The sequence below is a fragment of the Telmatherina bonti genome (genome assembly GCF_933228915.1).
Source record: "Telmatherina bonti genome assembly, chromosome: 8".
Lineage (NCBI taxonomy): Eukaryota > Metazoa > Chordata > Actinopteri > Atheriniformes > Telmatherinidae > Telmatherina > Telmatherina bonti.
The window spans coordinates 28,538,578-28,550,292 of NC_136626.1; the positions used below are offsets into that span (position 1 = coordinate 28,538,578).

The window sequence follows — 11,715 nt, forward strand, 5'->3', positions numbered from 1 at the left end:
ATTTGTTTGGTTGTTAAATGTAATATAGTTTTGCAAGTCTGTTTGCTAAACGAGCCTTTTTCTTGTTAAATACATGAAACAAACATAATGCATGTTTTTACTTGACTATTTTAGGTTCTAACATGCATATTTTGTCCACTTGGCTTAGCTTAGCTAAGACAGTCTTACCTAATGGTTGGTTGGAGTTTTGTTTTACAAAAGTACAGTAACATATTTTATTAATTTAATTAACATATTTAATGTAGAATATCGTGTCAATCAGTGCATGTTGAAAAATGACCATTATTGGTGTTTTAAATCCAAATTTTGGAAGACTAAGGCTGTAAAAAAATGTATTTCTCTTGTTTAAGTTCCATAAAAATATATATTGTATAAAATATAAAATAGAGTTAGTTACACTTCAGTCTCTCCATTTTAGTGTTCAGTGACATTTGCTTTCCCTTGGGCGAGGGGTTTTTCACATGTTGCCTCATAGCGCAAAGGAAACCAAGAGAACTATCATATTTTCCATGCGGTGTCATAACCACCAAAGTGAGTAATTCTGGGAATCTCTAAACGGCATTATCAAAAGTAATTTTTACAGTAAACACAGCCAGCTGCACTGGTATTTATTTTCTTTTTTTTCCTGACGGTCGTTTCTTTATTCCATTTATTCACTTAACAACAGTGATTCCAGTGTTTTATTAAAGCACGTTGTCTTGTCTCAGATGTGTGTCGATATCCTCTGGGGATGTCAGGAGGACAGATACAGGATGAAGACATCTCTGCCTCCAGCCAGTGGTCTGACTCTACTGCTGCTAGATTTGGCAGGTATGTCTCACACAGAGATAAACTCTCAGCCATGTGTTTCATGGTGTGTTTACTCTGATAATGAGTGTGTACTTGGGGGTTTTATCCTGCGAGGTACCTACACCCGTTTATTTGCATAAACCACAAACTGGGGTATCAGTTCACTGTGTAGCCACACGATTAAGGCTGCACGTGTGTAAATGTGCATGTGTGCTGTAGAAACTTGGGTGGCCCGAAGTATCAGGATAACGATGCATTACACTTTCCTCATCCATCCTGGCTATATTTTCACTCTCGCCTTGATCCCTCTTGCCCTTGTCAACCCCTTACCCTAAATTAAAACTTAGAACAAATTTACGATGCAGCCTGTCACCAAGATGTTTTTATAACAGACTTTAAGACCTTAAAAATCCACCACTGTACTCAGTTTTATTTTCCTCTCACCTCCAACACTGAGCTGCTTTTTGTATAAAAAGTGCCGTATAAATACAGTTTGATTTGATTTATTCCTTGATACTCGTTTTTCCTCACAGGTTGAACAGCGAGGAGGGTGATGGTGCGTGGTGTCCAGAGATGACGCTTGAACCAGACAGCCCGAAGGAATTCCTTCAGATTGACTTGCGCTCGCTCCACTTTATCACCCTCGTGGGCACCCAGGGTCGGCATGCTGGGGGCATTGGTAATGAGTTCGCTCAAATGTACAAGATTAAGTACAGTCGGGATGGCAGTCGCTGGATCTCATGGAGAGACAGGCAGGGGAAACAGGTAATTTAAGCGTCTGTGCTTCACACAGGCAGGAGTGCAAGTTGTCCTGGCTTAAGTATCAAAGCATTGTTCATTTCAACCTTTATAACTAATGTCTAATAAAGATACTTTTATGCCGTCATTACTGTAGCTTGATTAAACATAGATAACAGATAATGAGTTCATTTTCCCAATTTGATCAATTTCACTCCCAAGTTAATGTTCACTTGAGTTCAAGGTGTGTTTGTTTTTCTTGTAGGTGATTGAGGGCAACAGGAATGCCTATGAAACTGTACTCAAAGACCTTAAGCCTCCAATCATTGCTCGCTATGTTCGCTTCATGCCAGTAACAGACCACTCCATGAATGTCTGCATGAGAGTAGAGCTCTACGGATGTGAATGGCTGGGTGAGTTTTGGAAGGTGGGAAAAAAAAAAAAAGGAATAATGTGCAAGGAAGCATGCGGCAAGTATCATAAAAGAATCTAAGCACTATCTGTCACCTTTGAGCCCATAAAGATAGAGATCTGCTGAGTCCCACAAACTTTAAGACGTCAAAGAGCACACTGTTTAAACAACTCCTGTGCATTTAATTAGCTTTACTATAAACAAAATATCAAATACCGGTAAGTGTTTGCTACTGGGCTTAGACCATTTCCTTTGCTTTGTTGTCTGTTTCTCAAATTCACCAGGCGTCAAATTTTTAACTGGAATAATTAACAGGATGACTTTTCAACTGGATCTTTTAAAACAAAGCTCAAGGCCTAACTACCATGAACACAACATGATGGGAAATTAAACTGTGATTATAATCTGTCATCTGTAAACAAGAGTAAAGGTCACCTTAACCCCTAGAAGTTAGCAGCTTCAAAATATAGGTGGGGTTTTATTCATTTTGTTTATTCACTGTGGTTCCTTTAAGTCTTTAATGCCTCAGGAATTACTTTAAATTCTCTGACAAATTAAACTTTCTGTGCAGCAAACAGGTTGTCAGGCTAACAAGAACCACAAGGGCCCCTGCTAAAACCAATTTTCCCTTCACTGTTTCTCAACATATATATACATTCTCCGCCTGTTTGTTCTGCTGTTTTGTAAAAGCAATCCCGTATTACTTATACTTTTTTTCCTTTATTTCACAAAATGGAAATTTCCACACAACTCACACGTAAGTTGACGCATCTGTAACTATGGTGACCCAAAATGCCACATTTTTAAACAAACTATGTGGTTTTAAACAATGGCTTTCTGACCAAAATGAATGACAGGGCTATGAAAAGTGAGTGAACAGACTGATTTAAAAATGAACATTTTTTTCTTTACAGATGGTCTTGTTTCGTACAATGCTCCAGCAGGAGAACAGATGCACTTGTCTGCTTACACCGTTTACCTCAACGACTCTGCCTACGATGGGGCCGTTATCCACAGGTAGGAGGGCTTTTGGCGATTCCCTGCTCAGTGTCTTTCCTCTCCACTGTTATTGTATGGTTGCCATGGTAAAAGCAACGGGACAAACGGTGATGTGTGGGTCATGGCGCTTTAAAGTTAGGCAACATCTCACTGGAATAACTGAGTCAACAATCCTTAAAAAGTTTTAAAACTGGAATGAATCAAAGGTGGCATTTTATTTATAGTCATGCTTGGATTACAGCATAGTGAATAGTGTCCTCCATGACACAGAATTTTTTTCCTAAACAGTGCATAAGGAAAAGAAAATGGCCCATATCACAGCATCACAGCCAAAAGGGAAATAAAACCATTTGTGTGGTCACGCTGCCACCTTGTGTTGAAGAGCTGAACTGTTCAGACTTTTGACAGATGGGCTCAGACTTTGCTTTTCTCTCAGCATGACAGAAGGTTTGGGCCAGCTGACTGATGGGGAGTGCGGTCCAAATGATTTCAAAGAAGATCTCATCTACAAACAGTGGCCAGGATATGACTATGTGGGCTGGAACAATGAAAGCTTCCCCAGTGGATTTGTTGAAATAATGTTTGAGTTTGATCGTATACGCAACTTTACAACCATGAAGGTAAAATGCCAGATAATAAACCCCCACTTTCAGCCAGCGCTCAGTCCAGTCTCCTATTCAGTCTGAAAATGTCCCCATGTGCACAGGTCCACTGCAACAACATGTTTCCCCTGCACATCAAGTCCTTCAGAAAAGTGGTTTGTTACTTCCGCTCCGATTCAGACTGGGAGGCCATGCCACTCTCCTTTAGACCTGTGGTGGATGACAAGAATACAGATGCCCGCTTCATCACCGTCAACCTGGCCAATCACATGGCCAGTGCCATCAAGTGTCGGTTCTACTTTGCTGATGCCTGGATGCTGTTCAGTGAGATCACCTTCCAGTCAGGTACACAACGAAAAGCTGTTGCAATGACATGCAATCTAACAATTGTAAAAGTTAGGGAAAAACTTAATCTTCATCTTTAATAGCTACTGTGTAACTTTTGGCCACTAGGGGGCGCTAAACCTGCTACTTTCCACGGCCACTTGACACTGTCAAAAAATTTAGTATTCTTCGTGACACTTTCAAAAAAGCCTCCATTTAAACAGAGCAAAAACTGCCCCTAAAACATTAATATAAATGATAGTTTTGTGTATAAAATGAAGCAGTAACTTTGGCACGTTTCATGTCAAAAACTTATTGTCATAAAAACGTCAGCATGAGCTCTGAGCTTATGAGACATTACAGTAGTTTGCTCCCTACTGAACCGCGTATAAAAACCACAAAACTAAACCAGACAAGTTACTAATTGTTCTGTTACTTCTATGATATGTTCATGCATTATATGAAATGTATTAATTGCATGCAAACCAGCCCAACTTGTGTGAAACATTTAGCTTTGGTCTGTAGCCGATTAGCTTCAATTAGCCACCGTCCCACACAGAGACGTATACTGCAACATTCTGCAGCTCTTCAGGCACTTGCTTCCATTGTATGGAATAAAGTCTGGCTGAAAAATGTGAAAACGTACATGACATTTAGGTAGTTTACACAACAGGCAAAGCGCTAACTTACCAGTCAAATAACACTGAGGCAAACGGAGTGGGTTTTACATCCGCACACTATTCTTTCATCAGACATAAAGAACTAATTATTTGCCAAGGTTAACTTGTGTCTTTCCTCTGGAACGATCTCTTTCCCGTTTTCTCTCTTTCTGACCCCTTCGGACACTGTTTTAACCTTCTTACTTCGTTCAGCCATGACAAACTTTAATTCGAAATGAAGGAAAAAGCAGGACAATGCAGAGCCCTCTAGATTTATAGAGGGGGAGCCATAAAGCAAAGCCATCGAGGTCACATGATCCCATGAAAGACGGATCCGCTCCTGCAAAACTGCAGTGTCTGGTTTCTGAAGAGGGTAGCACCCTCAGTGCACCAACACATGTTGAACACTGTATATTGACCTCAGGAATCATCCATTATGACTCTTAGCCAAATGTTTGATGAGATCACTTTTCTATTTCAGACACAGCCATGTACAACACAACGTTGACTCCACCCGTGACAAAACTTCCACCAAGCATACAACCAGGTGGGTCAGGCTCTTTGACAATGTGCTACTAATAACATACAAATTATTGTCTGTTAACTTCTACAAAAGTTATCTTTCTTTCTCTCTCTCTCTCTCTCTCTCTTTCTCTCTTTTTTTTTTTTTTTTTTTTTGTTGCCTTTCTTACCAAAATGAAATACCCAAAATAAATTAGGTATGGGAATGAAAAAAATACTCCCCAGAAGGAAATTTCAGTCTTCAGGAATACAAGACCTCCATGTATCTTGATCCAAAAAGACCAAGATTATACAAGATTATGAAATCACTACAGAAGAGTCAGAATCAAGATATGTTACTGTGCCAGGGTGAATTCATCTGAAGATTTTCATTATAACTTCTTTAGAAAAGAAAGCCCCATTACTTTCTGTGTAAACCAGAGGACAGATACCCAATTTATCTAGGAGTTATGTAATGTGTGATGAGTAGCTCTACAAAAATAGAAGTAAAAGGAACATTAAAGTTAGCAAATTTACAGATATTTTAATAGAGGTGTTTCACAGCTAAATATTTCAGGAACCCATAAGCCAGTCCTGATAATTAGACACTTTTAACAACGGTAAGAATCAGAAGAAAGTTGGAGAGCCCCAAAATTCACCTTACAAGCACCATGAAGATCCAGAAAGAAGTTAAGCCCAATACAGTATTTAGAAAGATACAGCAAGAGCAAATATTTCACCACAACTTAAATTATTAATTTCAAATAAGACCTAGGCCAAATTTCTTGAGGTGAAATAAACCTTCTGACCACAAAACAGCAGTTTTTTATATGCCATTTCACTGTTGGCTTGCAGATGTTGTGTGATGAGACAGACATTTTTGTAATCAACATCGTCCCTACTTTCATTGGACACCTAGTTTGTGTGATTTGCTTGAAGCAGTTAAATTAGCAGAAGCACAAAAGTGGGCATTGTTGTTCTCAGGCTTTTGTCACTTTTCCATATAATTGCTTGCATTTTGAATTGTTTTGTTTAAACAATTCACTCATATGTAAGTCGCTTTGGATAAAAGCGTCTGCTAAATGACTGTAGAATAGAATAGAATAAATGGCAATGCTTGGTCGAGTCTTATCTGAATTTCTCTGTGTGATTTTGGTAGATTTTTTTGGTGATTTAGAGTATATGTTAGATGTGATGCTTCCTAGTGTATGCAAAGATCCTTTATACTGCATGTATTCCATGCAGCCCCCTTTAAAGGATCCTCTTGGCAACAAGAGGTTAGATTAAATTTGTCATGTCAAAATGCTGATGTTCTTCAAACTGATGTAAGTTTGAGTCAAAATAAGTATTGAATTTGAATCAAAATTGTCAAAAGTGCATCTCTTGTTGTCTCTCCTCAGAAGATGACCCCACCCACAAAGTTGATGATAGCAACACTCGGATTCTGATTGGCTGTTTAGTGGCGATTATCTTCATCCTAGTTGCCATAATTGTTATCATCTTGTGGAGGCAGGTGTGGCAGAAGATGTTGGAGAAGGTAAACCAACACCTTATTTCTCACTCAGTAAATACATCATGTTGCTTTGAGAGGTAGTTCGATCTGTTGCTTCAATCCCCCACCTCCTTTATTCTAGGCGTCCCGTCGGATGCTGGATGATGAACTAACTGCTAGTTTGTCAATACAGAGTGAGACATATGGCTACAACCACAACCAGTCGAGTGCAGCCAATGAACAGCAGTCTAATTCCACCTATGAGCGCATCTTCCCTCTCGGTCCAGACTATCAGGAGCCGTCACGCCTTATATGTAAACTGCCAGAGTTCGCACAGAACGCAGAAGAGTCCAGTAAGCCAACATTTAAAGTTATGTCCACAGAAAATCCTTTCCTCCTTGTAATACTATGACTTCAGTTTCAGTCCCTTGTGTTGTTTTCCAGCTTCAACTAGCCCCTCGGCCTCTAAATCCACCACTACAACTGCGGTCCAAGATGGCGTTCCTCATTATGCAGAAGCAGACATAGTCAACTTGCAAGGCGTTACGGGAAGCAACACATACGCCATCCCCGCAGTAACTATGGACTTGCTTTCAGGGAAGGATGTTGTTGTGGAGGAGTTTCCCCGAAAACTGCTCACATTCAAAGAGAAACTTGGAGAGGGCCAGTTTGGAGAGGTGCATGTCCTTTGCTCATCTGGTTGCTGTTAAAAAATCCCCACAAACTAATTCTCACTCTCACTTTGTCTACTCCAGGTCCACCTGTGTGAAGCAGAGGGAATGCAGGAGTTTATGAATGAAGAATATCTGTTTGATATTCCTGAGGACCAGCCAGTCCTCGTGGCTGTGAAGATGCTCCGTTCAGATGCCAACAAGAACGCAAGGTGCTGCTGTGGCTGGAGATAAAAACAAAACCTAAACCTGAGACTAAAACATGGCACTTTCTCACTCATTTATGGTGCAATACTAGCAAAGCTAAAATGAAAAAGCTTCGGGTGGCATTTCATGATGCTGTTAGAATATTGTTGTTACTTCCAAGATGGACGAGTGCAAGTCAGATGCTTGCCTCAAATAACGTTCCTACCTTTCATGCTGTGCTGAGGAATTTCATGTATAGATTTACGTGTCGACTAAGAGAGTCAACAAATGTAATTGTAATGGTTATGACTGAGCCAAAATTAAGTGACACAAGGTATTTCTCCTGTTTTTGGAAGCACTGGAATGAATGTCTGTCTTTACGGATGTTTTTATAATTATGAGTGTGTATATATAGGCTATGTGTCTATACATGTGTGTGGTTTCTCTTTTTTTTCTTTTTCTTATTAATTGCTGATATGGACCAATGTGTCTGGAATAAAGACTAAATGAAATGAAATTAAATGACTGACCTTGCTGTAAACTTTTTGTTTGTAGGAATGACTTCCTCAAAGAGATAAAGATCATGTCACGTTTAAAGGACCCTAACATCATTCGTCTGCTAGCCGTGTGCATCTACAGCGACCCTCTCTGTATGATCACAGAGTACATGGAAAACGGAGATCTCAACCAGTTTCTGTCCCGCCATGAAGCTGAGGGACAACTTTCTCTGCTCAGCAACACACCTACAGTCAGGTGAGTACGTGACTGAAAAAAAACTTTATTTTTTTTGGTTTAAAGCGCTTGTTAACATCTCTCCTGTGTCCTCCTGTGCAGCTTCAATAACCTGTGCTACATGGCCACTCAGATAGCCTCAGGGATGAAGTATCTCTCCTCTCTGAACTTTGTCCACCGAGACTTGGCCACACGTAATTGTTTGGTGGGCAAGAATTACACAATAAAGATTGCTGACTTTGGCATGAGCAGGAACTTGTACAGCGGCGACTACTACCGGATCCAGGGTAGGGCGGTGCTGCCTATACGCTGGATGTCATGGGAGAGCATCCTACTGGTGAGGACTGGTTCTAAACTTGTATATCCTGTAACACAGTTCCAGTTAGTGCAGGAAAAAATGTTGGGCATGTTTTTTTTGTGCAGGGTAAGTTCACCACAGCGAGTGATGTGTGGGCTTTTGGGGTGACCCTGTGGGAGATCCTAAACTTCTGCAAGGAGCAGCCCTACTCTCAGCTCACTGATGAGCAGGTGATAGAAAACACAGGGGAGTTTTTCAGGGACCAGAAACGACAGGTAAGAATGTGCGCAAGGATTCACCGAGCATGTAAACATTTAATTCCCAGGCTTCATTCCTTGCTGTTTGTCGTGCAGATCTACCTGCCCCAACCTGTGCTGTGTCCAGACTCGCTCTACAAGATCATGCTCTGCTGTTGGAGGAGGAACGCAAAGGAACGGCCTTCCTTTCAGGAGATACACAAAAGCCTCTTGGATATACAGTGTTAAGCCAGAGCAAAGTTTCAGACAGTTACTCCCAGTCTGCTCATCTCTGGAAGAAATGGTGTTTGATGACAGTGGCAGACACATGCCAGGTTTAAGCTATCTTGTTTCAGCAGAGAGACGGAGTGGGGGGGAATCACCTGTGTGCTCTGTGCATGGACCACCAAGGAGATATAGTGTGTTTCAGTTTGATTAAGATAAGAAAGAAGATATATAAATGAAATGTTACCATCCTTTAAACACAGACAGAGGCATGTTTTAATACATTAACTTTGGTTGGAACATGTGTTGAGCAGCCACGACTTTAATGTAGCAAGTTATATTTGGCACTTTTGAATCTTCATGTAAATTCATTGTGTTATTAGCAGTTTAAAGTTTTCCATGTTTCATTATCTGAATGATTGATAACAAAGAAATTGCTGAAGAACTTACTTGTGTTTTCCTTTAGAAGACTGCTTGAATGTAGAGGGGGAAGTGCAGCAAACCATCAACTACTTTACATTTCAGCATATTTTTGTATGATCTCTCATTTTCATTTGCAGAAAGGACAATATCACATAAACATGAAATAACTGTCTTTTCCCATTTCCCTGCCATTTTCCCGTGCAAATTTCAGCAAAAAAAGTGTAAATGACTGTGTATTTCCAATGGATATGTTTAAATCTCAAATATCATTTTTGTATTAATATTTATATGTTAATATGTATTTGCTCTGTTTATGCATTGTTGATATATTTGTATTATAATATGCTCTGTAACTGGAGTATTATATTTGATTTGATGCAGTTATGTTTTTTATGTTACAATTTTTAATTCATGCGTTTTGTTTGTTTTTCCTTTTGCAAATGTTCTGAAGTTAATCACGACTGAGATCAGCAGCATGCGCTTAAATAGATCATTTTGCAGGATGTTTATCAGGAATGCTAGCTGTGTTTGTGTGGTGTGTTGCTTTGTCGGATCAGCCGTATGTGTTTAAAGTTGGCTTCCTTGGAAAGATGTCAGTGACTGTGCAGTGGATGTTGACAGCTCTTTTTTTAAGTCATGAATGTAGAGGAAATGAGAATTTTCACCTGAAATGATGCAGGTGAAAATTACTGAAAGATTTAATTAGTATGACGTGCCGATATCAGATGACACTGAAAATGAAGAGTGGAACTCAGCTTATGACTCATCTGCAGCTTTTAGCAGTCATCTCTCATTGTAGACTCTTGCAACTCTTTGTCTGTTTTTTCATTCCATCAAACATATATCTGTACTCTCTGTTCTTAATTTAGCTTATTTCATACAAATGATCATAGCGGTTCTAATGCAAAACACTAGATGACTTGTGTGGATGACTTCTTTAGGGCGACCCTCCAAAAATGATATTTGATTCAGGTCCAAATGTTGATTTTCTTCTAAATAAACTTTTTAAATGTTTTAAACCTTATTGCCATTGCTATAAGTGAGCTAAACACATTTAGGTTTGCAAATATAAAATAACTCTATTACAGTCTTTATTTGCTTGGTGTTATTACAACTTTGTACTCAAGTGATTGTTTGTGAATTTTTATGTGACATAAACAAAATTTAAACCTTTGGCAGACAAAACAAATAAAATCCAATCAGGGAACTCTATATCTGTCAGAGCTGTTGTTTTACTGATAAGCACTGAATATTTTATGGAGTTCCTGTGTGGGCGGTTCTGTAGAGCTAAGCCGATCCAGATCAGGATCTGGTTGGCTGACTTGCTGCAGTAGTGTCCAATCACAGCAAAAGGGAGGAGCAAAACTATGACTCCACAGGTAGAAACTTTCTGAACTGCACAAACAACCTTTTGCTGTACATTTTTATTTGTAAAAACTGTGGATTTTGAGTTGCTACCTTGAGCTTTACCAGTATGAAGAAGGTGGTTTTGGTGACTGGAGCAAATAGGTAACATCTTCGCTTTTGTTGTTATTACATACTTTACATCCAAAATTCTGCAATGTTAGAAATTCTGTTGCTCTTGATTAATTATTTGAGGCAATGATGTTGTATTTCTTCAATGAAATTTGTTCCACTGGCCTTTGGAAATCTCGGTCATGAAAACAAATCCTGGCAAATATGAGGATGTCTTTAGCATAAATTAATATGACCAACTTTATAAATACTGCTTTGGAAGTAGTAATAGTAATTCAGCACGAGGGTTTCTCTGCAGTGGCATCGGCCTGGCTCTGTGTGAACGTCTCCTCTCGCAGGACACAGAGGGTCTGCTGCTGTGTCTCGCCTGCAGAAACATGAGTCGGGCTCAGGCTGCTCGCTCAGCTCTCCTTGCCTCTCACCCCGCAGCCCAGGTAGACCTGCTGCAGATGGACACCAGCAGCATCTCCTCCGTCATCAGTGCTGCTCAGGAAGTCAATGTCAGGTGGGAGGATAGAGTCAGGAATGCTGGTATTCCTACTCAGTGTTTTGCTCATGTTCTGTTGCTGGATCCCTGTGTATATTAGTAAGCTGCAGAAACAAATATCATATTACCTGCAGGTATGACCAGTTGGACTACCTTTACTTGAATGCAGGCGTTATGCCAAACCCACACTTTGATGTAAAAGCCTTTTTTAAGGGCCTCTTCTCCAGGTACAGTCTTGATTTCAGGCTTTGCTGATCCCACTGCTCATTTACTGCACAGCATTTATTTGTATTTGCAATTGAACATAAATTGTGTCAAACATCTGCTTTAGCTACTACCTTTTTTAAAGCTCAAATTTTCATAATACCTCCATTGCAGCAAAGTCATCAATATGTTTGCCACTGGTGAGGGGATTCTTACTCAGAAGGACTGTGTCACCCATGAAGGTCTGCAAGAGGTTTTTGC

The 11,715-nt window shown here is 39.9% G+C and overlaps 2 protein-coding genes across 3 annotated transcripts in view; both read left to right on the forward strand.

Moving 5' to 3' along the window:
- Positions 1–10,481, forward strand: part of ddr2a (discoidin domain receptor tyrosine kinase 2a) — a 38,815-nt gene extending 28,334 nt beyond the window's left edge. The window contains exons 4-18 of one of the 2 annotated variants that reach the window (XM_079244569.1): positions 708–810; positions 1,323–1,554; positions 1,793–1,940; positions 2,854–2,956; positions 3,375–3,558; positions 3,645–3,885; positions 5,005–5,070; positions 6,425–6,561; positions 6,659–6,869; positions 6,961–7,193; positions 7,272–7,399; positions 7,929–8,126; positions 8,208–8,442; positions 8,529–8,678; positions 8,757–10,481. In XM_079244569.1, the coding sequence (XP_079100695.1) occupies positions 708–810; positions 1,323–1,554; positions 1,793–1,940; positions 2,854–2,956; positions 3,375–3,558; positions 3,645–3,885; positions 5,005–5,070; positions 6,425–6,561; positions 6,659–6,869; positions 6,961–7,193; positions 7,272–7,399; positions 7,929–8,126; positions 8,208–8,442; positions 8,529–8,678; positions 8,757–8,888 (2,501 nt within the window). In that variant the 3' untranslated portion in view covers positions 8,889–10,481. The remainder of the gene's footprint in view (positions 1–707; positions 811–1,322; positions 1,555–1,792; positions 1,941–2,853; positions 2,957–3,374; positions 3,559–3,644; positions 3,886–5,004; positions 5,071–6,424; positions 6,562–6,658; positions 6,870–6,960; positions 7,194–7,271; positions 7,400–7,928; positions 8,127–8,207; positions 8,443–8,528; positions 8,679–8,756) is intronic. The other variant, XM_079244570.1, reaches the window with a different exon arrangement.
- A 280-nt stretch (positions 10,482–10,761) lies between these two features.
- Positions 10,762–11,715, forward strand: part of hsd17b7 (hydroxysteroid (17-beta) dehydrogenase 7) — a gene marked incomplete at both ends in the record, with an annotated part of 2,781 nt that continues 1,827 nt past the window's right edge. Inside the window, 4 exons of the mRNA XM_079245683.1 lie at positions 10,762–10,796; positions 11,062–11,268; positions 11,385–11,477; positions 11,629–11,715. The exon at positions 11,629–11,715 is cut by the window's right edge and continues 28 nt beyond it. Of these exons, the coding sequence (XP_079101809.1) occupies positions 10,762–10,796; positions 11,062–11,268; positions 11,385–11,477; positions 11,629–11,715 (422 nt within the window). The remainder of the gene's footprint in view (positions 10,797–11,061; positions 11,269–11,384; positions 11,478–11,628) is intronic.